This window comes from Mixophyes fleayi, chromosome 3 (genome assembly GCF_038048845.1).
Source record: "Mixophyes fleayi isolate aMixFle1 chromosome 3, aMixFle1.hap1, whole genome shotgun sequence".
NCBI classification, from domain to species: domain Eukaryota; kingdom Metazoa; phylum Chordata; class Amphibia; order Anura; family Limnodynastidae; genus Mixophyes; species Mixophyes fleayi.
The window spans coordinates 144,606,622-144,633,576 of NC_134404.1; the positions used below are offsets into that span (position 1 = coordinate 144,606,622).

Sequence of the window (26,955 nt, forward strand, 5' to 3'; positions counted from 1 at the left end):
GGCTGCTGCTATGCAACAAGTGAAAACTATGTGATTTCAATATAAAACTTCAGAAGGTTCATAACATTAAACAACTGTGGTTTAATTGGTTAAAACAACCCTCACATTTTCTTGACAAGGCCAGCAATTTCAATGAAATAGCGCAGCATCCTTTCCATGGTCTCTTCACACCCATGTTAAGAAGTAACTTACACTGAATGAAGGCATGGGGCTGTAGTGGTTGTGACAAGACAGAGAAGTATATAGGTGGCACAAAATAAAAAGAAATTGTTGTAGGGGGCTAAGTGATATGCCACAAAACAGTATTTTTGTGGGCGTGGGAGGTTACAGGTGGGCACAGCTATATATAGGTGGCACAGAACAGGGCTGCTCTGTGCAATATACAGTAATGATGGTCATGAGGCAGGAAAGGTGGTCACATGGCTGTAATGGTGGGTACAGGAGAGTACTGTGGTGGGTGTAAGCTGGTTACTATTACCATGTCTTATGCTAGGTAAAGTACAGTATGGTGATATGGAAATGTATGTGGTGGACATGAGAATCTATTTGGGCAAGAAACTGATGAAAACAAGACTTTTTAAATTTAGGTATGCACCAATTACATAATTTTGTATTTGGCCAAACACCCAATCCTACTGCAAAGGATTCTGCAGATTTCTGTACAAAAACTGAAATCTAATTTGCATATTCAAGTTACCTAGTGGCAGCATAACGGAAATTTTTTTTTTTTTTTAATCTCTGTAAAAGTGAAAATTCTGTGTATCACTTTCAAGTATTGGGGAAGATATTAGGATTCAGATTCTGTTGGCTGAATCCTGGATTTGGTGCATTCATAATTTTTATTTACAAAATAGCTAAAAAAGTCCAAGAATATTTATGGCAAAACCATATTACAACAATGGTATTCTATATTTAGTTTCTCCTGTAAACTAAAGCCCAAGACCTGATGTTCTGCTGGTGCAAAACCTAGATGGCTTTATGAGATGATCCTCATATCTGGGTGTGATCTGCTTTCCGTCCAGGAACATTATTAAAGACCTGAGACGCCTGACATTTTAAAGTCAGATCACCTGTATCTTAAATTGGCAAGCAAAAACAAACTAAGCCTAGGTTTATTATCTCTGACTAAGGGGAACAGTGCTCACCTTGCTTGCTGTTGGTCTCTTTTTTGGGTCCCATTGTAGCATATCTCGCATGATCTGGATGCCATCAGAGCTTGCATTGGGGATTAATGTCTTTAGGTTATTTGGTACACACTGAGGCCAGCGAAAATTCATTGCACTGGCAAGCTGGTAGCCTTCGAGCCAGTCAGTCTGTATAAAATAAATTGAATTAGGACAAAAATTAGGCAAGACGCAGTATTTTATATGTTAGATAAGTCTGTATGTATCAGAGCATCAAAAAATAGACAAAAACCAAAAAAAACACAAACTTATTTGGCCTTTAACCAAGAGAAATAAATGTGTAAAAATTAAAAGCTCATTAGATTTCAAAATGAAGAAAAACAAAACAAAAAGCAACTCATACAACAAGTTTGAATATGAGGTTTGTTTAAGCTTTTTGCCAACAGGGGGTCTTTGCCAAATTATTTTTTAAATTTTTAAGCTACACTAAGCTGCAAAAAAAATAAAATAATTTTGTAAATTGTCAGAATAAAATGAGGATTTTTATACATACAATAAATCTGTTTCTCCAATTCCGTCTGGGGGACACGGCTACTATGGGGTTGTATGAGGGGAATGTGGAGTTGGCACTTAACTTGTGAACTGTATTTTGCTGACAGACCCCTCACCCCTCTCCCCTATGCAAACCCCTGTAGCTCCTCAGTGTAATTCTAAAGCCCCAAGAAAGGGGAGACAAAAAACAAATACCAAACAGCAGAAGGGAGGGAAGGCAGTGTTCCCCAAATGGAATCAGAGAAGCAGATTTATTGTAAGTATAAAAATCCTATTTTCTCTTTCATCCAATCTGTGGGACACTGCTACCATGGGGATATACCAAAGCAACCCCCCTTAAGGGAGGAATCGCTCCGACACCCCTGCACGTAAAGCACTATGGGCAAAGCTGGCATCTGGAGCAGCGATAACATTGAACTGATAATATTTGGTAAAGGTGTGGACCGAGGATCAGTTGGGCGCATAGCAGAGCTGGCCCACAGAGGCCCTATTAGGCGCAGCACAAAATGCCTCTACCGAGCGGGTGAAATGGGCGGCATTGCAACTGGACTGGTCCGTACTAACAAGTATGCTTGATGACTGATGTAAGCCATCTAGCAATAGTTTGCTTAGAAGCCGGTCAACCCAATTTATGGGGATCAAACAGTTAGAAAAGAGAATCTGTGCAGCTAATGCGTGCAGTCCACTGGATGTAAATGGGTAGAGCCCTGACCACAACCAGGGACTCCAAGCGGTTAGGTACCCAGGATGTAGATGCCTCCTAGAACACCGGAACCACAATTTTTTTTTGATTGAAGTGGAATCTCAAAACCACCTTCAGTTGAAAGGAGCACAGTACTGCCCTATCGTAGCGAAATATAAGGTAGGGTTCCTTACAGGAAAGGGCCTCCAAGTTCTGACACTCTAAAGGCCGAAAAAATGGCCAACAAAAATGCAACCTTCCATGTCAAGAACCTGAGTTCAGCTGACAGTAACAGTTCAAAAGGGGAACCTGAAGCATGCTGAAAAAAGAATTATGAAGCATGCTAAGAAACAAGTTAAGATCCCAAGGTGCCGTGGGTGGAACACTGGGGGACCGAATATGCAGAACCCCCTTAAAAAAGGTCCGAATGTCCAGCATGTCCACCAGACACAGCTGGAAGTAGACGGAGAAGGACGATAGTTGAACCTCCTGGAAGCTGATGCGAAACCTCCATCTAGACCAGGGGTAGGCAACCTGCGGCTCTCCAGGTGTTGTGAAACTACAAGTCCCAGCATGCTTTGCCAGTAGATAACCAGCAGAGAGGTGGCAAGGCATGCTGGGATTTGTAGTTTCACAACACCTGGAGAGCCACAGGTTCCCTACCCCGGATCTAGACCATCTTGAAGAAAGGCCGCAATCGGGGGAAGGAGAATGGAAGCAGTGTGGCAGACCCGCCGTTCACACCATTTGAAGTAAGTGCACCATATCCTGTGGTAGATATGCACTGAAACGGGTTTCCGAGCCTGCAGTAAAGTGTTCACAACCCTAGAGGACCCTTAGACCACCAGAGCTTGACTTCAACAGCCATGCCATTAAATCCAACCAATTGCGAAAAGGTCCATGGCGCAGGAGGTCATCGAAGGGGCAGAAGACACTCCAGACCCATCACCATGAACAGTATTATCTGCGTACCAGACCCGGCACGGGCAATTGGGAGCCATCAGTATTACTGGGAGCCCTCCCTGTTTGATCTGCTGGAGCACGGGTCAGGGGGACGACATTAGAGTTTGGAGGAAAGATATCCAAACCGGAATTCCCAGCTCATGGTCACGACGTCGATGGCAACCACCAGGGGTACCTTGCCCTTCAGCAGAACCTGGGAACAAGACGATTGTGTCTAGATGCCATAAGCTCCAGGTCTGGAAGACTCCACTGCCAGACCAGCAACTGAAATACCTCAAGATGGAGTGACCACTCCCCTGGTCGCACCGCGTGCCATCTCACGCAATGGGCCTCCCAGTTTAACACGCCTGGGGTAAACACTGCCGAAAGTTTAGGAGACATATAGTTCTACCCAAGACAAGATCTGGGGAGCCACTCGCATCGCTCTGGCACTCCCTGTCACGCCCTGCTTGTTGACATATGCCATTGTTTGCATTGTTGGATTGGAGATGGACGAGGGACCCCTCAAGAAGGGATGGAGCCCCTTACAGGGCCATCAACATGGCTTTCAATTCCAAAATATTTATCGTAAGGGAGGCCTCCCTTTCTCTCTAAAGGCCTTGAAGGCGGAGATAAAGAACCACGGTGCCCCAGACTTGGAGGCGCCGGAGCAATAGACCTGCCTACACCCAGGTGGTCCTGGACAGTCCACCACTGCAGGGATAACAGAGCCTTGTGAGATACATCCTATTGAACTCCCAACAAATCAAGTTAAGAGTCTGACCACTGTCTCAGGAGATCCCACTGAAAGCATCTGGAGTGAAACTTCCGTAAGAGATTTTCTCGAAGGTCAAGACCATTTTCCATTAAAAAAGAGTCTCATGCAAAGGATCATAGATGAGTTGGCTAGAGCCCGGCTCACTGTGGAATGCAAGGACCAGGACTTGTCCTCTGGAAGGAAGTTTTTCTCTTCTCTGGTGTTCATGATGAGACCCAAGAAAACCATTCGCTGGCATGAAATGAACTGTGATTTCTGCAGGTTTATAATTCAGCCATTGCACTACAGAAACCGGATGATGAGAGCCAGCTGCTGATACAGAAGGTGCTCTGAAGGGGCCTTGATGAGAAGGTCGTCCAGGTAGGGCACTACCCCCATGGAACGAAGACAAGCTGCCATGACCGCCATTATTTTTTATGAACACTCTTTGTGCCATGGATAGGCCTTAAGGAAGCACCCTTAAAGGATAGTAGGAAGCACCCACGGTGAAGCAGAGCAAGTGTTGATGTCCCTCCCATAAGGGGATGTGAAGGTAGGCCTGTGGAAAATGTAGATTCCAGGAATTCTCCCACTTACAACCCATTGATAACTGATCGAAGAGACTCCATGCAAAATCTTTCTACCCGCAGGTGCAGATTTAGAGACTTTAAGTTTAAAGTGGGTCGGAAGGAGCCGTCCAGTTTTAAAGTCAGATAATTGGATATGGTCATCGCAAATTAATATCTAACAATCCAACTGTCTATGTCTGAAGTTATGCAACTAGTAAGCTATGACGTGGAGGAGCGTAACTAACCACAACACATGCAAACACTTGTGCATGCATTTACACGAACACATACACATGTAATTAGCTCACATTAAAATTAGTTGCAACACATAGCTATTTGTAAAGAAATATAGCAGAGTTTATGGTTTAATATTATAATGTTATATACAGGTTAGTGAGATCTAAGGTTCAAGTCACAGGAAACATATCATGTCTGGTATCATTCTAATCCCCTATTTATCCGCAGACGTCTGTTTCAAATCGCCGAAAGGATCGCACCTTGCATATGCTAGTTATGGATGATAGGGAATAAATGATCTGAAATGGTATTGTCTGTGTAACGTAAATAGACCAGTTTGAACTAGTTCTTGGCGGGAAGATTAGTATGCATCTTCTAGAGAGCGGACTCCCACTCTTGGATGGAATCGTTTGAACTGACCAATGACCTGCATTACAATGGACTTTCCTTAAGCCTGAACCTATGGAAACATGCCAAATAATCTGTATTGTTTTCACTGTGTCACCGAATGTATAGAAGCAGGGGCCTTGGGACCAGTATTCAGTCACTTTGACCACAGATTTCAGGACTGAATGACTGTATGCTGGATCCATAGCGCCTGCAATAGGAACAGCTGTACTTATTTTATTTTGCGTTATTACTCTGCTACTTTTTGCTATTAAATCACATTGTGCTTTGGAACCACATCACTGGAAGTGGACAATCATTATTGGATAGCCACTAGACGCACATAACACCAGTTTGGGAACGGGAACAGGAACAGGTGGAAGAAGAATTTCTGGAGACTCTGACCTACTGGGACCGGGCAGATGACCCCCGCGTAAAGAAGAGAAGGGATATAGTGCATCATCAATTGTCTTGTTGTGGGGTTGCGGGGCAGGGAGGTTGCAAAGAACAGACGAGAGTGCTGACTAGAAAGCTTGATCATGTAGCCCCTTGTCATGATCCCCTAAATCCAGCAGTCTGCAGAGGACATTATCCAATGATCCTTGAACCACCACACGCTCGTGGAGAGAAGGGTGATAGTCAGGCAGCCAATTTCTCCGGGAGCTTGGGTGCGGGACGCCTGGTGGGGTAACAGGACCTGCCTCTTTGGGAATGTCCTCTGGAACCAAAGGATCTGCCTCTGGTCACCCAACCTCTGGCGGAGAAACCACCCCAAATGGGATGGTGAAACAAGAACTGAACCTCGGTGCCCTTGGTTTAGGTACATTAATCGGGTGGAATGTGCTCTTATTACTCATGGTCTGACAAGTACCCAGCCGAAAAGAACGGAGCCCAAATAAGGAAGGGTCTCCAGGGATCTCTTTGATTTGGCATTCCAGGACCTAAGCCAGAGAGTCCTTCTGGCTGCCACTACTGATGCAGACACTGAAGATGACATTGGGGTTGCATTTTAAGCAGTCTTGTACAGATATCCTGAAGCCTCCTTCAGGTGCAGGGCAAGGGGAAGCAGGTCTGAGTTCTGTAACCCCATTGCCAGCTGGTCAGCCCGTGTTTCCATAGCCCTAGCAACCCATGCAGATGACGTGGGTCTGAGGGAGACGCCTGCTGCCATGTAGATGGATTTTAGAAATGCCTCCTGAAGGGTGGTTGCACCTGGTACTAGGAGAGTGATATGCCACGGCACGCCAGACGAGCCACAGCTGTGTCCACTCTTGGTACTTATTCATAACAAGCCAGAACTCCTCCTGTAATGGGCACAGGTCCATGAATCTCCTTAGCACTAGAACCTTGCGGTCCGGCTGTTTTCAGGTCGATTCCGCAATATCCTTCAGTTCTGTTGATGGAGGGAAGCAGAATGAGTGTCTGCTAATCTTTTTAAAAAGACCTTGGTCCGCTGCTCTGTGCTCCTCTTGGTCCAAGGCACTGTCAGCACAAGGTCCTCAATGCCTTGACTTCTGTGAGAGTCGTCCAGAACCGTAACCTGTGTGGAGTCTGGCTCAGGAATAAGCTCACCGTCCTCTTCAGTCGTTCCTTCTAAATTGGAGCCCAAAAGAAGAGGCTGGGTTGTTTCTGGACAGCGGATATCTAGAGGAGTCCAAAAACCAGTTTAACCTGTCTAGGCCCTGGAATGAAAATGCAGACCATGCAGGTTCTCCCACTGAAGGGTCTTGGGAAGCGAGCAAAGATGAAGGACCAGCCGGTCTCAAGTCTGCATTCTCAGTTACTGCTGATAACATTACCCCTGCAGGGTGAGCAACTACCAAGGTAGAGGGGAAAGCTGCAACAAGCACTATAATTTCTGCTGGATGGGGCGAGAAGCTGTACTAGTGTCGTAACTGACTGCACCAGAAACATTGCCCACACTGGTTCCTCCACCAGCAGTGGCGTACCAGTAAGGGCCTGCATGGCCTGGGGCCTTGTCTCTCAGTGCACACAAAGCTCCCCCGGGTTCTGTTGTCCACTGGGTAATTTAACTTTGCATTTGGAGCAATTAAAGTATTTAGCTCTACATGGCTTTCCTTTGTCAGACATTTTCTCAGCAAGAGAAAGTACAGAAACAGAATAATGCAGGAACAGATCAATCACACAACACATGCTAGTTTATCAAGGATACTATCTTATCTCTGACTATTAGTAAAAAGATGTATCTCAATAACTTATATGAAGTGATATATATATATTTACAGTATAACCCAGAGAACCCATTTTGAGAGCAGAATTCAACTTTATATGCTGCTAGCACAAAAACGAAAAGATACAATATACCTATGTTATTAAACAGTATTGCCTGTATTTTTAAAAGTATGTGCAAGAAATGAACATCTCATCCTCTATTATTCTCCTAAACATGGCTTCAAACATGGCAATAGGGACAAAGGGATGTTTCAGTGATTTTTTTTAATTTTGTGCCCTCGATCAGCAATCTTTAATCCAATGTCTGTTGCTGCAGGATATAGGTTTAGATGTTTGTTATGATGTAGGAGAAATTCTCCAGTACTTAATACTTAACAAAACTGTAAAGGGAAGTCAGTGATGGTGCATATTGGTTTCATATATAAATACTTTTTGCTTTAGTCATTTCAAGTTCAGCAGACAGAGCTGCAATAATGTAAATACTGAATTGCTCATACCTTCTTTGGAGTCCCTAGAACCTGACAAATCTTGAATATTGTATCTATTTCACTGGAGCCTGGGAAGAGAGGCCTTAGAGTGTAAATTTCAGCCATTATACAGCCAACAGCCCAGATATCGATGGGAGAGTTATAGCTTGTAGATCTAAGTAGAACCTCCGGTGCCCTGTACCTGTGAATACAGTCGAAATGTGCTATGAATGGGAGTATCTTGTTATGTGGGTATAGTTGTGCTAGAACAAAGTAATCAACAAGACTTGTGGTTGCAACATTAGAGTAATGATATGGGATGGAAGTGGAGTCTCAATGGCAATAAATACAATATGGGTAGGATTGGAGTACATTAAATGGAACAAAATTAAGTGGGGGATCTACAACAAATTATAGTAAGATGTGGGGGTAAAAAAAAAGCAACGTTAAAAATAATATTTTCCCTTTTTACAGAAAAATTTACAGCAATTTTAATTTTACATAGAAAAAGCAGTTAAAATACAAGAAGCCTTTTACTAAGCACATTAAGAGTCATTCAACAAACATATAAAAGTGCATCCTGCAGTACATGCTATTTTAGGACATCATGAATCTAATTAAGCTCCAGTGGAGCATGTGAATGAAACATTCTGTAATTGTAAAGCGCTCCGTAAAATATTGGTGGTATAAAAAAAAAACAACAAAAAAAAAACGCAACACACTAGGTGCAAACTTGAGTTTGAACAGAAGGGCTTGTAACTGAAAGTGGTCCTTTCCCAAGTCAAACCTCAGATCTATGGCAAGTATCTGAGGCAAGTTTGGATGACAGAGGAAGAAAATCAGTTTTGAATTTCTTCTGCTTCAGGCAGACAATGAAGGTCTTGAGGTCCAATGAATGACTTAGTCTTCTTTGGCAAAACAAAAGACATGTCTGTAGAAAATGAAACAGCACTCATGCAGGGATACCACGGTTATGACCTGGGACTCTTGCAAAGATTGGAATGGCAGACTGCTTGTCCGATTAAAAAAAGAAATGGATAGAAAGCTCTTTTAACTCCAGAAGAAGGAAAGAATTGCAAGGAACCAGCAATCCTCTTGTTAGCTTTCTAAACACCCTGGAGGAGCCCGTTTAGTCAGATGGACGTAGGAGAAAATTTCTCACAAGAAAATGCATTGGTTGGGTGAACAAATGTCTTCATATAGTAATAATATAATTATATTGTCAGAGCTACTACTAGTTACCGGGTTAGTAGCATATTAAATGAAGAAGTTCCACAAGAAGCAGATATGGGGAGGGGAGGTACATCTAGACAAGACGATACTGCCATTATTACGGCTTCAAATTATGGGGGAGTTAGACAAGCTTGGTGTATGTTCAGCTGTAAGAACATATTGTTATAGCATCTGGCGATACTAAAAGTGACAATTATAATATCTCCCATCAATCTCATCAAATTGAAGAATACAGAATGAACATGCGATTTTAATGGATAATTCTTCTGTTGAAGCGCTCACCCAAAAGGCTGGCATGTAACATAGATATGAAATTTCTGTTACTTCTATTACTTGCTATTTACTTAAACATTTACCATCTAGTTGACACATAATCTGTGTAAGGTGGTCGCGATCTTGTTTCTCGAGCTAGTCCAAAATCTGCTATTTTCACAAGTTCTGGTCCCATGCAAAGGAGGTTTTCAGGTTTTAAGTCTCTGTGAAAGAACCCTGTAACTCAAAAAAAAAAAAAAAAAAAAAAATCTGTCAAAAAACAAAACAAAAACGGACCACCATCTTATTAAAGCAAAGACAATGCAAAGCAGAAATCACTACAGAAAAGGTTTCTAGGCTGAATGACCACGATGGAAGTTTTAATTCAGCAACATGTGACAAAATAAAAAAACAGATCTTTAATAGGATATAAAATGTAATTTAACAAATGCTTGCCATTATGCTGGAATCTGAAATGTTGTGCAAGCTTTTTTTGGGGATAAAAACAAAGGAAAAATAACTAGACAATATATATATGTGCTAGAAGAATTCCAATCTTCCTTAGGAATTAAGAGGTTTACGATCCTGAGGCTATGTGGTTATTTAAATCTTTCTCCTGCCTTCTGCTGTTTCATGACTCAGACCAAAAGGCAGATGTGCACACAGGCTATTAAATGTACACACTAACCATTTAAGAAGCTCAGACTGACCAACCAACCAGACCGGCAACACAGACACCGAACCATGCAAACCCACAACCACTCCAACACAGTACGCAATGGCAACAACAAGCAAAGAATTATCTTTAGCCTGCCCTTCAGGTAGCCAGATTTCAGTATGATTAGCCATACACATACCGGTATGCACAAATATGACAAATCTGGGTGGAGCTATATTATCCTTGTTGTACAAGCAATGCATATATGGTTACATGATGAGTGTACAGAGGGCGTCCTATTATATATGGCACGAGATGTAGCCCATTCACTGTAAAAATCTGCATGCATAACTGTTGCGCAGTAACAAGTCTTATTATGAGCCATTGTGGCATATAAGTAACAACCAACACAAGTACAACAGTTTTTGAATTAGATACTAACATTTTCCCCAAAAAAACTTACCGTATTTGTGTATAAAAGCAAGCCCTTGAAGTATCTGGTACATGATGTTACGGATGGTAGATTCAGGAAATAATTTGTTCCTGTTGAAAATCAAAAAGGAGCCTACAATTACTGTAATGGCAGAGATATCATTGCTCTGAGAATGGTTATATGAAATATGCTACTGGTTATAAAATAGATTTTTAAATAATAATAAAAAAAAATAGTCCTTTAAATGTCTAGATATGTGGCATGGATGGATTCACACAAATATGATGCTTCCTTGTGTGATTATTATTTAGCTGGCAACCATCCTAATTTTCCAGTTTTTATAGATTCCTGCAAATATTCCTACTGTTTAAAGAATAACTGCAGAGTACCGGTTCATTTGTTCTATGTGCAATTCTAAAAATCTGTTTACACATCAGTTAATTTGAGATGGTCACATATGAAATGCATGAAAAAAATAAAATAAAAATGGAACTATATGCCGATCTACCACACACAAACAGTTGCAAGTGTTTTCACAGTGCAAATGCAGCCTGGACTATTCTTATGCTTTTGGTGATGTGAATGTATTGAAATACAACTCATGAACACATTTAGATAGCGGCAGCAAATTAAGTAGCGCTTTACAACCGAGGACGAACAGAGTAATAAACAATACTGGGTAATACAAAGAAAAGGCTCTGCTTGCAAGCTTACGATCTATGGGACAATGGGAGTTGGATACATGACGTTGGGTCTACATATTGTATTTTTATCCAGGCATGTAGAAAAGGTAAAAGTGATTTGTATGCTATATGATCCAGTCACACAGCAATGTTGGTCAGGGGTTCAGAGGGTTGTTGTCTTGTGTGAATTGAGTAAAGGAGGGTAATAGGATAACCTTGTGAGATTAGGAGGGTGGTTGAGGAATGTTATAAGCTTGCCTGAAGATGTGGGTTTTTTCAGAGAATGGTTGAAGATTTGTAGACAAAAAGGAAAGTCTTATTGTGCAAGGGAGGAAATTCAATATAGTGGATGCAGCTTAAAAAAAAAGTGCTGTGATCGGGAATGGGAGGATGTAAGGAGAGCGGAAGAGATGAAGATCTTGTGCAGAACGGAATTGTCGAGCTGGGAGATGTTTTGAGAACAGATGTGTAGGTGCCGCTTTGTTTATAGCCTTGTATGTTAGTAGAAGAAGTATTTTATATTGGATTCGGTAAAATACAGGCAACCAATGTAGCCAGATTAACATAATGGCCTTTCTGGGCTATACCTCAGGGGCCTTCGGCAGCTGGGGGCCTATAACAAAGATTTTTACTTAATAATATCAGCGATCTGGTTGGGGGTGGCCTCGCCTCAGACTGTCACTGCCTCCTATTCATTCAAACTTAGGCAGGAGTAGCTCAGTGGTAGTCATTCTAGCGATGACCATCATGCCGACAACAACTACAGCCACAAGCAAATTTCCGAATGGTCTAATTTCAACAGGGAGTTAATACAGATATGTGAAAAAAGTGACTCACAAGAGTTCCGGCATCAGAACATACCACCAGTGAGATTTACGTCGCTTCAAAGAGCGACAGTTACATTCATGCTATTAAGGGGGCAATGCGGGGACCTTTACAAATTACTGGCAGCCTCACAGTATCCTTAGCCCAAGGGAATACGTTGTCTTAATCCGGTCCTGAACATTGCACCTTGGCAAAATCATGTTGCATTGGAGGGGAAAGTAAATTTAAAATGTGGGGACAGATTTATAGTTGGGGTAGAGCATGTGCTAGATCAACTTTAAATTTTCGTGTAAAAATAAAGCTATCAAGTATTTGTGTGCTACATGAAAAAGCAGACAGTTTTTTCCTTAAATGCAAAATATTAAACTCATTTGCACTCCTTGCACTGTAACATGGTTTGTCCAGGATCAAATTTACTCCATTTTTTTTGTCTTGCTCTCCATAATGACTTAGGCCCCTAGTGGTTCAGCAGAGAAAAAATGATTTACAAGGAAAAACAATCTAGCTGCTGCGTGCAAAATAGATTGTAGGGGTAAGAGTCTGTTTTGGGGAAGACCAGTAAGGAGGGAATTGCAAGAGTGAATGCAGGAGATAAGTGCATGAATTAGAGTTTTTGCAGTGTCTTCTGTAAAATATGTGCGAATTATGGAAATATTTTTTAGATGTATGTACCAAGTTGAGATCCCAAGATGAAGTGGGCGGAACATAAGGTGGTTGTATATGCAGGACGCCCTGCAAAATGGTCTGTATATCCGGCATATCCACCAGTCGAAGATGGAAAAACACAGAGAGCCGACAGCTGCACTTTTAGAGAACCCAGGCGGAGGCCTGCCTCCAAGCCATTCTGGAGGAAGGCAAGGTGAAAAGAAGCCATGTGACGGGGTCGACTTTCACACCACCTAATATAGGTGCACCAGATGCAGTGGTATATTTTTGCAGACACTGGTTTTCGAGCCTGCAACAGTGTGTTTAACGCCCTGGGAGAGAACACTCTTGACTGCCAGTGGCTGGCTTCAAACAGCCACGCCGTTAAAGCCAGCCAAGGCAGGTCCTGGTGTTGGTCCCTGAAGAAGGTCGTCTCGAAGAGGCAGCTGAAGTCCTTGATCCACCGCCATTAACAAAATTTCTGCATACCAAACCTGATGCGGCCAAGCGGGAGCCACCAGAATTACTGAAGAAGTCCTCCCCTGCTTGACCCGTCTGAGGACATGGAAAAGCATCGGAATGGGGGTGAGGGGGGGCAGGTACTGCACCCCGAAGTCCCAGGGCATGGTCACGATGCCGACGGGCACAGCCAGCGGGTCCCTGGCCATTGAGCAGAATCTAAGAACCCGCCGGTTGTGTCTCGACACCATGAGGTTCAGGTCTACGAGACCACACCTCAGGACCAGCAGCTGGATGACCTGGAAATGGACAGCCCACTCCTCCGGGATTATCGCAGGAAAGCATAGATAATAATCTGGAATTATGCCCATGCTAAGATCCGAGATGCCACCCTCATTGCTGCAAAACTTCTGGTCCTGCCCTGTCTGTGGACGTAAGCCACTGCCGTGGCATTGTCGGATTGCAGACGAACTGGGGATCCCTGAAGGATGGTCTGGGCCTCCTGTAGGGTTGGGAGGGAGGTCTCCAGACGCGACCAACGACCCTGAAGCTGAAGATGAAGGACCACAGCCCGCAACCCCTTCAAACTGGCGTCTGTGGACACTATGATACAGGAACACGGGGCAAAGGACCAGCCTATCTGAATGTTCCTGGACCATCCACCACCGAAGAGACACCTGTGCCGCAGGGGACAACCATATCAGGTTTTTTTTTTTTTGGTTTTTTTTTTTTAAGAGGTCCCACTGGAAGCAGCGGGAATGTAACCACCCGCAGGGATCATTTCGAAGGTGACAACATTTTGCCTCGAAGGCGCATGGATGGTCTGCTGCAGGCCAAAACTTGTGATGTTGTGTTCTGTACTGATTGGATCTTGTCCTCTGGGAGGAAAACTTTCTGGACGCTGGTATACATGATGAGCCCCAGGAAGGTCATCCTATGACAGGGAAACCAACTGGGATTTGTGCCAATTGATTATCCAGCCACGGCGCTCCAGGTTGTTGATGGTAAGTGCCAGGTGCTGGTGTAGCAGTTGAACTAAGGTAGCCTTGATGAGCAGGTCGTCCAGGTATGGAACTATTCTCACTCCCATTGAGTGAAGACAGACAGAAATGACCGACATTTTTGCAAATACCCTTGGCGCTGTTGAGAGGCCGAAGGTTAGCTCCCTGAATTGGTAGTGAGAAGAACCCACTGTAAAACGAACTAGGGCCTGGTGTCCCTCCCAAATGGAAGATGGGTATCTGTGATGTCTATTGACTCTAGGTACTAGCCTGCTCCCAACCCATTTATTACCAATCGGACGGACTACATGTAAAACATGTTCACCTGCAGATAAAGCTTTAGCAACTTTAAATTTAGAATAAGTCGGAATGTGCCATCCGGCTTGGGAACCAGAAAGAGATTGGAGTAAAACCCCTGTCGTTTCTGGTTCCCAGGAACAAAGTCGATGACCCCGGATGAAAGAAGAGAAGCGAAACAAAGAAACATCTCCTGTCTTCTTTCCAGGTCGCAGGGTGGTTGTAAAAAACAGACGAGGGGCTGGACCTGCAAGATCTATTATATAGCCCCTTGTCATGATCACGCGAATCCATCAATCTTTGGAGGACACTGATCTTTGAACAGAAGTAGACATCCTTCCACTCCCAATACCATGACAAGAGGTGGATGAGAAGCAGGTTGTCAGCTTCTCTGGGAGCTTGGATGAGGGATGTCTCGAACAGTAGGAAGACCTACCTTTGAGAGAGTATCCCCTGTTTCAGAACGGTCTGGTCTTGGTGGCTTGGCCTCTACCAGAGGGTCCCCCCGAAAGGGCTGTCGAAATGAACCAAATCTTTGTGTTCTTTATTTAGGTACATTTACAGGAGGAAATGTACTTTTGCCACCAGTGGCCTGGCAAACACTATTCTCTAATTCAGGACCAAATAGAACGGCGCCTGAGTAAGGCAGAGTTTATAACGATTTCTTTGACTCTGTATCTGCATTCCAGGACCTCAACCACAGGGTCTTTCTGGATGCTACAGCCGACGCAGATGTAGAGGATGAAATGGAGGCTGCGTTTTGGGCAGCCTCGTATAAGTATCCTGAAGCCTCCTTGAGGTGCAGGGCAAGGAGAAGCAAGTCTGAGTCCTGCTGCCAACTGGTCAGCCCATGCTTCCCTAGCTTTTGCAACCCATGCAGATGAAAACATGGGTTTTACGGAGATGCCTTACTCATCTCCCTAAACGGTTGAAAAATTATTTACACTTACATCCAGACTAGAGTAAATGTAAAGATTCTCACTATAATTATGCTGTAACATATTTTACAAAGTAATATTGTGCATACCACTGTCAAATAGCATAATCTCTTTATATAGTGTAAACAAAACAAAAAATAAAAATAATGGGTAATCAAGTTTTAGAAATACATACCGATCTTTCATTAGCTGGTACAGATTTTCCTTCATGTATTCAAATACAAAATATAGGTGATCATTTTCCCTGATTACTTCCTTCAGTTTAATGACATTGGCGTGATTAAGTTTTCTCAGTGACTAGAACGAAAACAAATTAGTCAACCAGCAAGTAATTCACAATTACCATTGCTCACAATTAAATTGATACTATTGACTGAATTATTTGTATTTTAGTATTTTTTTTTTTTTTATACACGGCCTGCATATTCAGCAGAGCTGTACAATGAGGTAATTGAATTCAGGTTTATCTATTGCTACACAGATGAGCTCACAATCTAAATTTCCTGATCACAGCAAACATACACATATGCTTAGAATCATGGAACAGGAGCCAGCTGACGAGACCTTGAAGAAACGCCATATAAATACAAACACCCAGCGCTGTCCTAAAGCAATGCTAACCACTGCTCTGATCTCACATAATAAATATGCAATTTATATTTTTTTCAGGAAATCTGGTATACTATGCTAATACAGTTATATTCCTGTCTTCATCTCTTCTAAGACAAACACAAAACACCCATCCTGTAACATGTTTATTTGTGCAGATAAGAATTTATGTTTTAAAATGATCTAAGTAAAGCATTCAAAACATTTGTATTACAGTTCTCAATGTTGAGGCAAAGCAGAGGTTTCTGATGCCCCCAAGTCCTTTGCAGGGAATGATGGGGGGGCGCACACACACACAGATGTCCTCTTGTGTGGAGTTGACTATCCATGGGCTATATAACATCTATTAGCACAAAGAATGTTTTATTTTAGTTACTACTTAACTACAAAATGCAATTCTATTTGTTTTATTTATTCCTCGGCCTATACTTCAATATACTTTTTATTTGGCCCATCATAACTGGACCTGAATAACACGCCTACTTCTGGTTTTCAGCATTTGAAGATATATACTGTGATAACGGTGTCTGGTGCGGTGCATGAGAGGATTTTTATAATTTTATTAAGTCAATTTCTCCGATTACATCTAGGGGATACTACAACCATGGGATATAAAAGGCAATGCTGGAGCTGGACATTTAGGCACTAACTAACTAAAAGGAAAAGCTCCTCTCCTCTATACACCCCCATTGAAGGATACACAACTTTTTACTAACAAAGCCCAAAGAACAGGACGATTAAGGAACAAGAGAAACTCACTATCCACAAACATAACCTTGGAACAATATAACTGAACCAATGAACATAGAGGGAATGCAGTGTCTCCCTAATGCACTCCAAGAAATGGAGTGCATATGTACAAAAAGTCTTTCTTTTATTCATACCAGAGGACATGGCAACCATGGAGATATTCCAAATCTAGGGAAGGGTACCCTCAGACAAAGCTGCGTAACAAAACCTTCTGTCCAAAGCAAGCATCAAAGGAAAAATGGTAGAATTTTGTAAATGTATGATAAAATCCTGTAACCTACAGATAAGAACGAACCATTTAATCAGTCCCTTGGCTGTCCTGTCTTGAATACTCTGCCTGCTACCCTGCAGTAATGATCCTAAGCAAGCAGTCTGGAGGAACTGGCCACAGTAAGACACCATAAAAGAGGTACTGCAGCAGCTATAAACACCAAAATTGGATCCAAGTGCCAGTAAAGGAGCCTGGTGGCTGCAGAAACTACTCTCCTACAACTGGTGTGCAGTTGGCGAATGTCTCTTGGCTGAATAACCACAGTAGGCATGGTCAGTAACAGTAGGTTACTGGTGGTAAGAGGGACTCCAAAATCAATCAGTAAATCCATGCTGTCACACACAGATTAACTGAAAAGTCAATAAGCTAAAATAGAAGATCACCTTTAGCTCTCGAAGATTCATACATTCCTCCCAGGAGTAAAATTTTCTTTTCATTCTGTTGTGTAAAACAAGGCATGAATTAATTTTTGTAATACAAACATACATACATTCATTGTAGAATGGCCGCATAGTTAGTGTGTATAGCTCTAAGTGTATAGTTACAAGTGTAAAAAAAAATTAAATAGCATAATTCGGAGTTCTAACAAAGTTAAACAGGAGAAGAACATTCTGCCTATTACCACAGCAACACAAGAACAGTCAGTATTCACCTGAAACTCCATAATCTACCGCTGATGTTTCCATCTCTCCCTGGCTACAAGCTTGACACAATATGAAGAATGTTTTGGACTCTGATCTTATTTTGTTCTCACCTCATGAAAGTTTGTTTTATCTTTCAGTTTATTTTCACTGCAACATGCCCTCTGTTTAATCAGCCTGCTGTACTACTTGCTCAGTCACTCCCTACCCATGTTACAGCTGTTTCAGTCCTCTATCTCATCATTACACTTTCAATTCTATTCAAGGCTTTCTCTGCTATCACAAGTATAAAGAAATTAAACTGAGTTTGAACCAGTCTCCTCTCTCACAACTCTGCAAGAACTCATCTACTGTATCACCTGTGCATTATTACTCTCCATTCAACACATCCACCCCCTCCCCCACATCATTACAACATGCTATACAGACATCAGGGAATAAATTACATCTACTGGAGCCTCACTCTGCACTACTTCTCTGATTGCACAGGACATTGCAACTAGGTACTCTTTTATTTTACTCAAATCCCAGTGTTTGCCAAATTATTTTTCTTCCTCTCCTTTCATGGCATTATATTTAGGACTATATCATTCCTCACCCATCCTGCAACACACACCTCTGTCAACATTGCCCCTTCATTACTTCACGCACCTCTAGTTAACAGTCATGAATTGTTGTCCTATTTAAATTCAATAGTTTTAAACAGCCTCACCTTGTCGCCAGAAACTAAAAGGACACACATCTTCCAATCATCTTTCCTATCTTTCTTCCTCCCTGCTTCTATTAGCTGGATATATATCACCTAATCCAGCTCCCCCTCACTTCTCCCACACATATATCTGAACGCTACAGAAATCCAGCAAACCTCAAACGCATCGCCTCTCCCCTCTCTTCCAAAGTCCTTTAAATTCCTTCCTCTCAAACAACATCAACCTTCTAGCAAGAACAGAAACATGGCTCACGCAATAAGATACTGCCTCATCTGGAGCCCTTTCAGATGGTGGCCTCCATTTCTCCCACACCCCCACAGTGCACCTTCACAGTTCTACCAAATGTCCCATCACTCACGTTCACATCTTTTGAAGTTTATACGGTTAGGATTTTTAACCCATTCTCTATGTGTATTGCTGTCATCTATCGCCCCCCTGTACCACACAAACATTTTCTTGAACACTTCTCTGCATGGCTCCCTCACTTCTTATCCTCTGACATCCCCACCAGCATCATGGGTGATTTCAACATCCCTATTGCTAATCCAAGTTCCACTGCTGATTCCAAACTATTCTCTCTAACATCCTCACTTGACCTCTCCCAGTGGATTGAATCCGCTACTCATCAGGATGGCCACTGTCTTGATTTTGTTTTCTCTAGACTATGCTCAGTTTCTCATTTCCTTAACACCCCTTTCCCCCTCTCGGATAATCACCTTGTTAGCTACTCGCTCACCCCCAGGTCTTTACCCTTCCTAGTGTCAAACTCTTCCAAGTCTCCTCACACCTGCAGTAATAGTAACTCTAGTGATTTTCAACAGTTTTCCACCTCTATTCAACACCTTCTCTCCCCAATTTCTACATTCTCCTCCCCTGATGGGGCAGTACCTCATTTTCACCAAACCCTAGCAAATGCCCTTGATCAAGTGGCTCCAGCGACTCTCCATACTCTGCGTAGACTTCGTTGCCAACCGTGGCACACTAAAGGTAACACAAACTCTACAAAAACTCTCAAAGCAGAACGTCACTGGCATAATTCTTGTACCTCTAATCATTTCATCACATATACTGCTATCTACCACTCCTATCGAAATGCTCTGGATGCTGCAAAACAAACATACTTCCAAGCTCTCATTGATATTCAGGCTTCTAGCCCCAAATGCCTTTTTAACACATTTAAATCTCTTCTCATTCCTCCCACCCCAAGCCCTCTGACTACTATCAGTGCCCAGGATCTTGCTTCCTATTTCAAGGACAAAATAGATAAGGTCAGACTTGAAATGGTATTATCTCCCTTGACAAGCAGTCAGCTCAATTCCTTTGTAGCACCCTCTGACACACTCTCTTCATTTGATCCCACAAATGAAGAGGAAGTTTCTACTCTCTTCTCATCTTCCTACTCTACCTCCTGTTCTTTCGATCCCATACCCTCACAAATTGTGGAATGAGCACTTTCTTCTGTGCCCATTCCACCTCTATCTAAAATCTGTAATCTCTCTCTCTACTGATATTTTTCCATCACTATTTAAGCATGCAGTGACTACTCCTATTTTGAAAAAACAAAATTCTGACCCAAACTCTCACTCAAATTACTGCCCCATCTAGCAGCTCCCATGCCCCTCCAAGCTTCACTAGAGAATAGCCTACACTCGCCTAACACACTTTCTTACATCAAACAACTTACTGAATTCTCTTCAGTCAGGCTTTCGCTCCCAACACTCCACAGAGACTGCACTGACCAAGGTTTGGCAATGATTTGATCACAGCAAAAAGTGAAGGCCATTACGCTCTTCTAATTCTTCTGGATCTCTCTGCTGCATTTGACACTGTTGACCACTCACACAAACGCTATAATACCTAGGTCTTGAAGGCACTGTCCTATCCTGGTTCTCATCCTACCTATCTAATCGCTCTTTCAGTGTTAAAGGAGGTGGATCCAGAGAAATCAGTTGGAGTACCACAAGGCTCAGTCCTAGGTCCTCTGCTATTCTCCATCTACACCACTCTTGGAAAACTAATAAGCTCCTTTGGATTTCAATATCATCTCTATGCGGATGATACACAAATCTATCTATCCACTCCTGATCTCTCACCATCTGTGTTGTCTAGCGTTACCAACTGTCTTTCTGTCATTTCATCTTGGATATCTTCTCACCAACTCAATCTTTCAAAAACTGAATTAATAATATTCCCATCCATAAACAGAAGCTTCCCGCCTGACATTTCTATCAGACAGGAACATGACCATAAATCCCACCCCGCAAGCTTGCTGCCTAGATGTAATCCTTGTCTCACAACTATCCTTTGTTCCCCATATCGACTCTATATCTAAATCATGTTACTTACATCTAAAAGAACATTTCCAGAATACGCACATATCTCATACAAGACACTGCAAAAACCTTAATTCAAGCACTCATCCCTTGCATCAACTATTGCAATTCTTCCCAAATTCAGACTTGAACCCCTACAATCTATTTTGCACGCAGCGGCTAGATTGATTTTCCTTATAAACCGTTCTTCCTCTGCTGAGCCACTCTGTCAGTCTCTACATTGGTTGCCTGTTCTTCAATGAATCCAGTAGAACAGTCTTCTACTAACATATAAGGCACTCAACAAAATTGCACCAAGATACATCTCCTCACTTGTCTCAAAATATCTCCCAACTCGACACTTCAGTTCTACACAAGATCTCCACTCTCATCACATCCTCCCATTCCCGGTTACAGGACTTATTTCAGGCTGCACCCTCCTTCGCACAATAAGACTTTCCTCTAGTCTTCAAACCTTCAACGGTTATCTGAAAACCCACCTCTTATTAACTTATGATATTCCTCAACCAGCATCTTAGGCTACCTAGGTTACTCTATTATCACCCTCTACACAGCAGACACAAGACAAAAACCCTCTGACCAACATTGCTGTGTGACTGATCACACAGCCCACTCAATACTTTTTACCTTTGCATTCTAGCTGGTCCAATATGAAATATGATGTAGCACATGCCCTTGTGTTTCAAACTCCCATTGTCCCATAGATTATAAGCTTGCGAGCAGGGCCCTCTTACCTCTCTCTCTGTCTGTCTTACCCAGTATTGTTTTATTAATGTTTGTTCCCAATTGTAAAGCGCTACGAAATTTGCTGGCGCTAAATGTTGATGATGATACATTTTGAGTGATTTATGGACAAAAAAAACCCCCAAAAAACACAACACCCCAAAAGAGTTCTGAAGGAAAGCCATGCAGGGTAGACTTCCCATAAAAAGGTTTAGCATTTGGCGCTAGATTCAGTCAAATAGTTATTAATCTCAATGGATAGTATACAACCTCCATAAAACAGTCCAAATAAGAGATGTAATCTGCTTTTTTCTCTTTTATCTTCACACCTCTAGAGCCATGATATTAATTCCACATAAAAAGAGGAACATCACATATAGTGAAGTACAAATAAAATGTTTATGCTTCCACCTTGAGAGGAATACCATCTTTCCAGTGTGTGCACCCAATAATTGTGACTCTCCTTGGGCCCCCAACGGTATGATGTCTACATCTAAGCCAGGGGTAGGCAACCTTAAACACTCAGCCATTTGGACCCGTTTTCTTGAGAAGAAAAAAACCTCGGAAGCCACAAAACACTTATTATGCAGCCCCCTCTTATATGTCCCATTTTTATTAGGACCTACAAGAGGGGGCTACTTTTTTTTTTTATTATTATGTAGCCCCCCTCTTGTAGGTCCTATTTTTTTTTATTATAATGTAGCCCCCTCTCGTAGGTCCCTTTTTTATAATGTAGCCCCCTCTCGTAGGTCCCTTTTTTATAATGTAGCCCCCTCTCGTAGGTCCCTTTTTTATAATGTAGCCCCCTCTCGTAGGTCCCTTTTTTATAATGTAGCCACCTCTCGTAGGTCTTTTTTTTTTATTATACAAACTTTACCTCCCACTATTCATGAACAGGTTAGCGTAACAGGGGGCAAACCTGGTCCCCATGACAACGCCAACTTCTTGCGTGTAGAATTGTTCTTCAAAATAAAAATAATTAGCAAGGCTAAATCAATCCCCTTCTAGAGAAATTATTTCAAATCTTCCTCATCTCCAAGGGTCATACTGACTGCCTCGATTCCCTTTTTTGGGTATAAGTTTTGATTTTTACCATTGTATTTTCTCTCTCTTGGCCATTCTAAAAAAGAAAATGAAGAAAAAGCAGGTTCTCTCCACTCTTCCCCAAGACAAGCATATCTATTGATGTAAAAGATGTTGTATCATCCCTATAATTTATTCTCTACCTTCCTCCCTACGGTCAAAATCTTTATATCGATAATTTTCACTCCATTTGCTTTTATTCACATAATCATCTCCCCATTTTCTCCTGTACATCTAATTATCAGTTTGATTATCTATTTTTCTAAACCCATTATTATATTGAACAGATCCTTCTCCTGGGGGTATATTTATTAAACTGTGGGTTTGAATAATAACCTCCCGCCATATTTCCGTATGGTCCTTCGCTTCCATTATATCAAAGTGTCTTTGGAAGATCTAACTTAAATTTTTTCCGTTGCCCATTCCAAGAACCTGAGGAGAAGGTTTAAGAAAGGAGGAGAAACAAGAAAAACCATACATTAAGACTGAATCTCATCTGCTTAGATGTAGGCATAATACCATTGGGCGCCAAGGAGAGTCACCACTTTGTCACAAGTATTGGTTACACACACTGGAAAGGTGGTATTCCTCACAAGGTGGAAGCATCAACATATTATTTGTACTTCACTATATGTGATATTCTTCTTTTTATGTGGAATATTACAGCTCTATAAGTGTGAAGCTAAGAGAAAACAAAGCAGATTATTTCTCTTATTTATTATTATTATATGTAGGATGTGGTAAAACCTAAACAAACATGCCAATTCTTGGCTAAAGGTCAATACATTTTTCACTTCAGACTACATAAGCCAGATAATAAAATCTATTTAAAGAAACTTCATATACCCAATAGCCAGTAAAAGTTGGGTATTTACATATGATTACTGTATCAAGCAAACTAGTTAGGAATGGTAGGAGATACCCAATATAATTTACTAACATAACAAAAACACAAATTATAATAATGGCAATTCAGTATGCACAGATGGTTATTTTTCCAATACTGAAATTAATAACAAGTAATATAAGTAATTAAAAACGATATGGCAACTTGTAACCAAGACAAACTAAGTATATTCCCAAGAATACAATGAATTGAAAAGCCAATGGTTTTACTTTTTAATAGCGACCAGCTCTCCAGATTCTGTGCTTCTTGCAAGAAGAACGGAACCATAGGTACCATCTCCAAGCTGTTTGAATGTTGTGTAACGGTTCATGGTGGCAGATCAGGGATGGAAGGGACATTTCAATAGGAACAACGTATTCCACTAGCGACGCAGTGAATCTTCTGAGTAGAATCACAGTGAAAGGAGGCAGGTTGAATACAGGTAGTCAGATATAGCCATTCTGTAAATAATAGTTGAAAAAGGATTAATTAAAGCTAACAGATATAAATTAGCTCACTAGTGAACAATTACCGTGTATAATTTTTATATATATATATATATATATTTATTTTCTATCTCACACACAAAAGTTAAAGGTTCATGACTACATTGAAAAATATTACTTCAAAGCTGATTAGGTCTACATTGCCATATACAGGATGTTGCATGTATAACACTATATTACAGTATAGAATCAAAGCCACTGAAACATTACTTATATTAACATTTCCTGTTTTACTATTTACCACAAAAATAAAACAGCTAAAACAAATAAATGAAAGGAAAAGATAAGAAAAGCTGAAAATTGAAAAGGAGAGCAAATTATGTCGATATCAAAGGGAGGGTTATTTTTCAAAGATTAAAAAAATGACAGTGCAAATGTGAACAGTGCATATTGTTTAAAGTATTACCTTAGGTTTGGTAACATACTAGACATGAAGAAACAGAGCTGTACATTAATATGTATCTGACTTGCTGTAAAAGAAATCTCTGTGGAAACCAAATAGCACATTATGTGTTGCCTCACTTAGCAACGCATACTTTAGAATAAATGGAATACTCTTGGGGTATGAACATCAGCCAAAGTCAATAAGGAACAAAGCAAAGTACATTATTTATTATCATACATTTGTAAGGAGCCACAGTGCCGCGCAGCGCCGTACAGTAGGTAAAACAGGACATACAAGGTAGACAAAAAAAATGCAGACATGAAAACACAGGGTATTAAGGACCCTGCTCATTACAGCACTTACATTCTAGTGGAAGAGGGCATACCTGAAATAAGAGGAGCAAATGTGGTTCAGAGTGGATATAGGGACAGTTATGGGGGCGCATTAGTGTGAATAGTGTTATCGGTTGATAAGGTCTCCTCTTTATAATAATTATTAATAATAATAATAAATTATTATTATAAAAAAAAGGATAAGGATGCGTTTTCAATGAGCATTTAAAGATATGAAGGCTGTGGAAAGTGTGCTTGAGCATAGTAGGGAATTCCATAAGTGGGGAGCAGCACAGGAGATGTCTTGTAGGCGGGAGTGAGATGTGGTTACCAGAGACAAGGCACAGGTCATAGGTAGATCTAAGAGAGCGGGTTTTTGACATCAGATTTGAGATGTATACAGGGGTAGTGTTGTTGAGGGCTTTGTAGGCAAGGGCGAGTAATTTGAATTTCATCCTAGAGGACACAGTGAGCTAGTATAGGGATTTGCAAAGTGGTGCAGCAGATGTGGAGTGGCGAGAGAGGAAAGATCAGTCTTGCAGCAGCATTTAGGATGAATTGAAGTGTGGATATATGGGTGTCAGGAATGCTAAATAGCAGTAGGTTGCAATAGTAAAGATGGGAGAAGATGAGAGAATGGATAAGAGTTTTGGTAGCATGTTGAGTAAGAAAAGGGCGTATTCTGGTAATGTTTTTAAGGTGGGATCAACAGGACTGGGAGAGAGTCTGGATGTGAGGAAGAGGAATACAGTAGAGGGCGAAGTTAAGTGTGACACCAAGGCAGTTGGCTTGGGAGACTGAGGAAAATGTGGTGTTATTGAGAGTGAGGGAGATTTGAGGGCAGGTAGTACAGTACTTTAAATGTGAAGAGCACACTTACAGAATCTCAAGCATAGTTAAACAATGTATGAAACATTCAATATGAAAGGTTACAGTTGAGAAAATAGGGCTGCAGAGAAGCAGGTGGCATTAAAGTAGAAGCAGAAGCCTATATATTAGACTCCAAAAAAGTACCGGTAATTTTTTCAGCTAGTCCATATTCAAACACTTAATAGGCCCCAAATGCAAACCTTTAATGGGTTGCATAAAAAAAGATGGTACATATTTTGAGTTGTCTCACATAGTGAAGGCAGCCATTTCAATGGCTTAGCTAATATTCATGAAAATAAAATCCTCAGTACTTTCACTTGTTCCTAGTCATTTGAAAGGCTGCACTGTCAAACACTGGTTCAGCATTAAGGAGAGATTTAAGAGTAGAGACGGGGGAGTTTAGACAGGAAAAGGTTGCAATAGTCCAGGCAAGAAGTGATGAGAGTGGATTAATGTTTTGGTGGCACAAAGGGTCAATTCCTTTTGAAGCACCAGAAATGAAAGACAGGAGTTTGAGAAGAATTGGATGGGGGGGGGGGGGGGGGGTGTCAAGGCTCATTCAAAGGATTTGAGGAATAGAGAAGATTGTAGTGTTGTAAAAAGGGAGGGAAAGTTGGGGAGAAGTGGGGACTCCTGAAGGATAGAAGACAATGAGTTTTGTTTTGCCCATGTTTAGCTTGAAAAAGCATTGACATCCAGAAGGAGCTGGCGGAGAGATAGTTGGAGATCTGCAAGAATAGGGAGAGGGAGGACAGGTATAGCTGGGTATCATCGGAATAGAAGTGGTACTGTAAACCAAAGAATCGGATTAGCTTACCAAGAGAAGAAGAAAGTGGCAAGATGAGTGTAGATGAGTCTCAAGTATTTTTGAGGCAAAGGGGAGAAAGATTGCAAAAAGGTAGTATGACTATTGCTCCATCCCTAACCCAACATCAGTATCCACATACTGTTTATCCTAAACATTCATTTGGTTTCCATATAGACTACCTGACAACAAAAAGGTATAAAACTAGGCTTGCTCTATAGAAACCAATTCTGTATGTCTGACTACTACTGCCAGACAGCACATTACACAACAGTGCCAACATCAAATACAGATTATATATGTATTTATAAAACATGTACATATTCCTTAGCAAGCTACAAACCATTAAGTGTATGAAATATACAGAATTAATAGAATGTAAAGACCCTGACAAAGTGTGGGCTTTCCATCTACAAATACAATAGGGGCTAGACAAACACAAACAAAAGGGAAAACCAAAACAATGTTGTACTCAGTATGAAATGATGTACATAAAATTGGGTTTTGGATGAAAGCTGTTCAGCTGGCAATTTGAACAATTAGCAACTTTCACTTATTAAATAGTTGTCATCCCCTCCACCCTACTTAAATGTGCATATTAGACCAAAACCTCTAAACTAGTTTCAGCAGCTATATTCTGCTCTACATCAGTATCTAATTAACAAGTTTAGAACCATGTTTGCCTCCATAGATGGCTCCCTACAGTCATATGCCCAA

At 41.5% G+C, this 26,955-nt stretch overlaps 1 protein-coding gene across 5 annotated transcripts in view; it reads right to left on the reverse strand.

Annotated features, from left to right (window-relative positions):
• CILK1 (ciliogenesis associated kinase 1) overlaps positions 1-26,955 on the reverse strand; it is a 49,134-nt gene that overhangs the window by 14,998 nt on the left and 7,181 nt on the right. For all 5 annotated transcript variants that reach the window (XR_012689651.1, XM_075202498.1, XM_075202500.1 and 2 more), the window contains 7 exons: positions 23,571-23,801; positions 17,348-17,402; positions 15,510-15,631; positions 10,517-10,596; positions 9,500-9,632; positions 7,941-8,112; positions 1,146-1,313 (listed from right to left, as the gene is read on the reverse strand). Coding sequence is in view for 4 of the 5 variants with exons in the window: in XM_075202498.1 (XP_075058599.1) it covers positions 1,146-1,313; positions 7,941-8,112; positions 9,500-9,632; positions 10,517-10,596; positions 15,510-15,631; positions 17,348-17,402; positions 23,571-23,671 (831 nt within the window). In the remaining variant the exon portion in view is untranslated. The remainder of the gene's footprint in view (positions 1-1,145; positions 1,314-7,940; positions 8,113-9,499; positions 9,633-10,516; positions 10,597-15,509; positions 15,632-17,347; positions 17,403-23,570; positions 23,802-26,955) is intronic.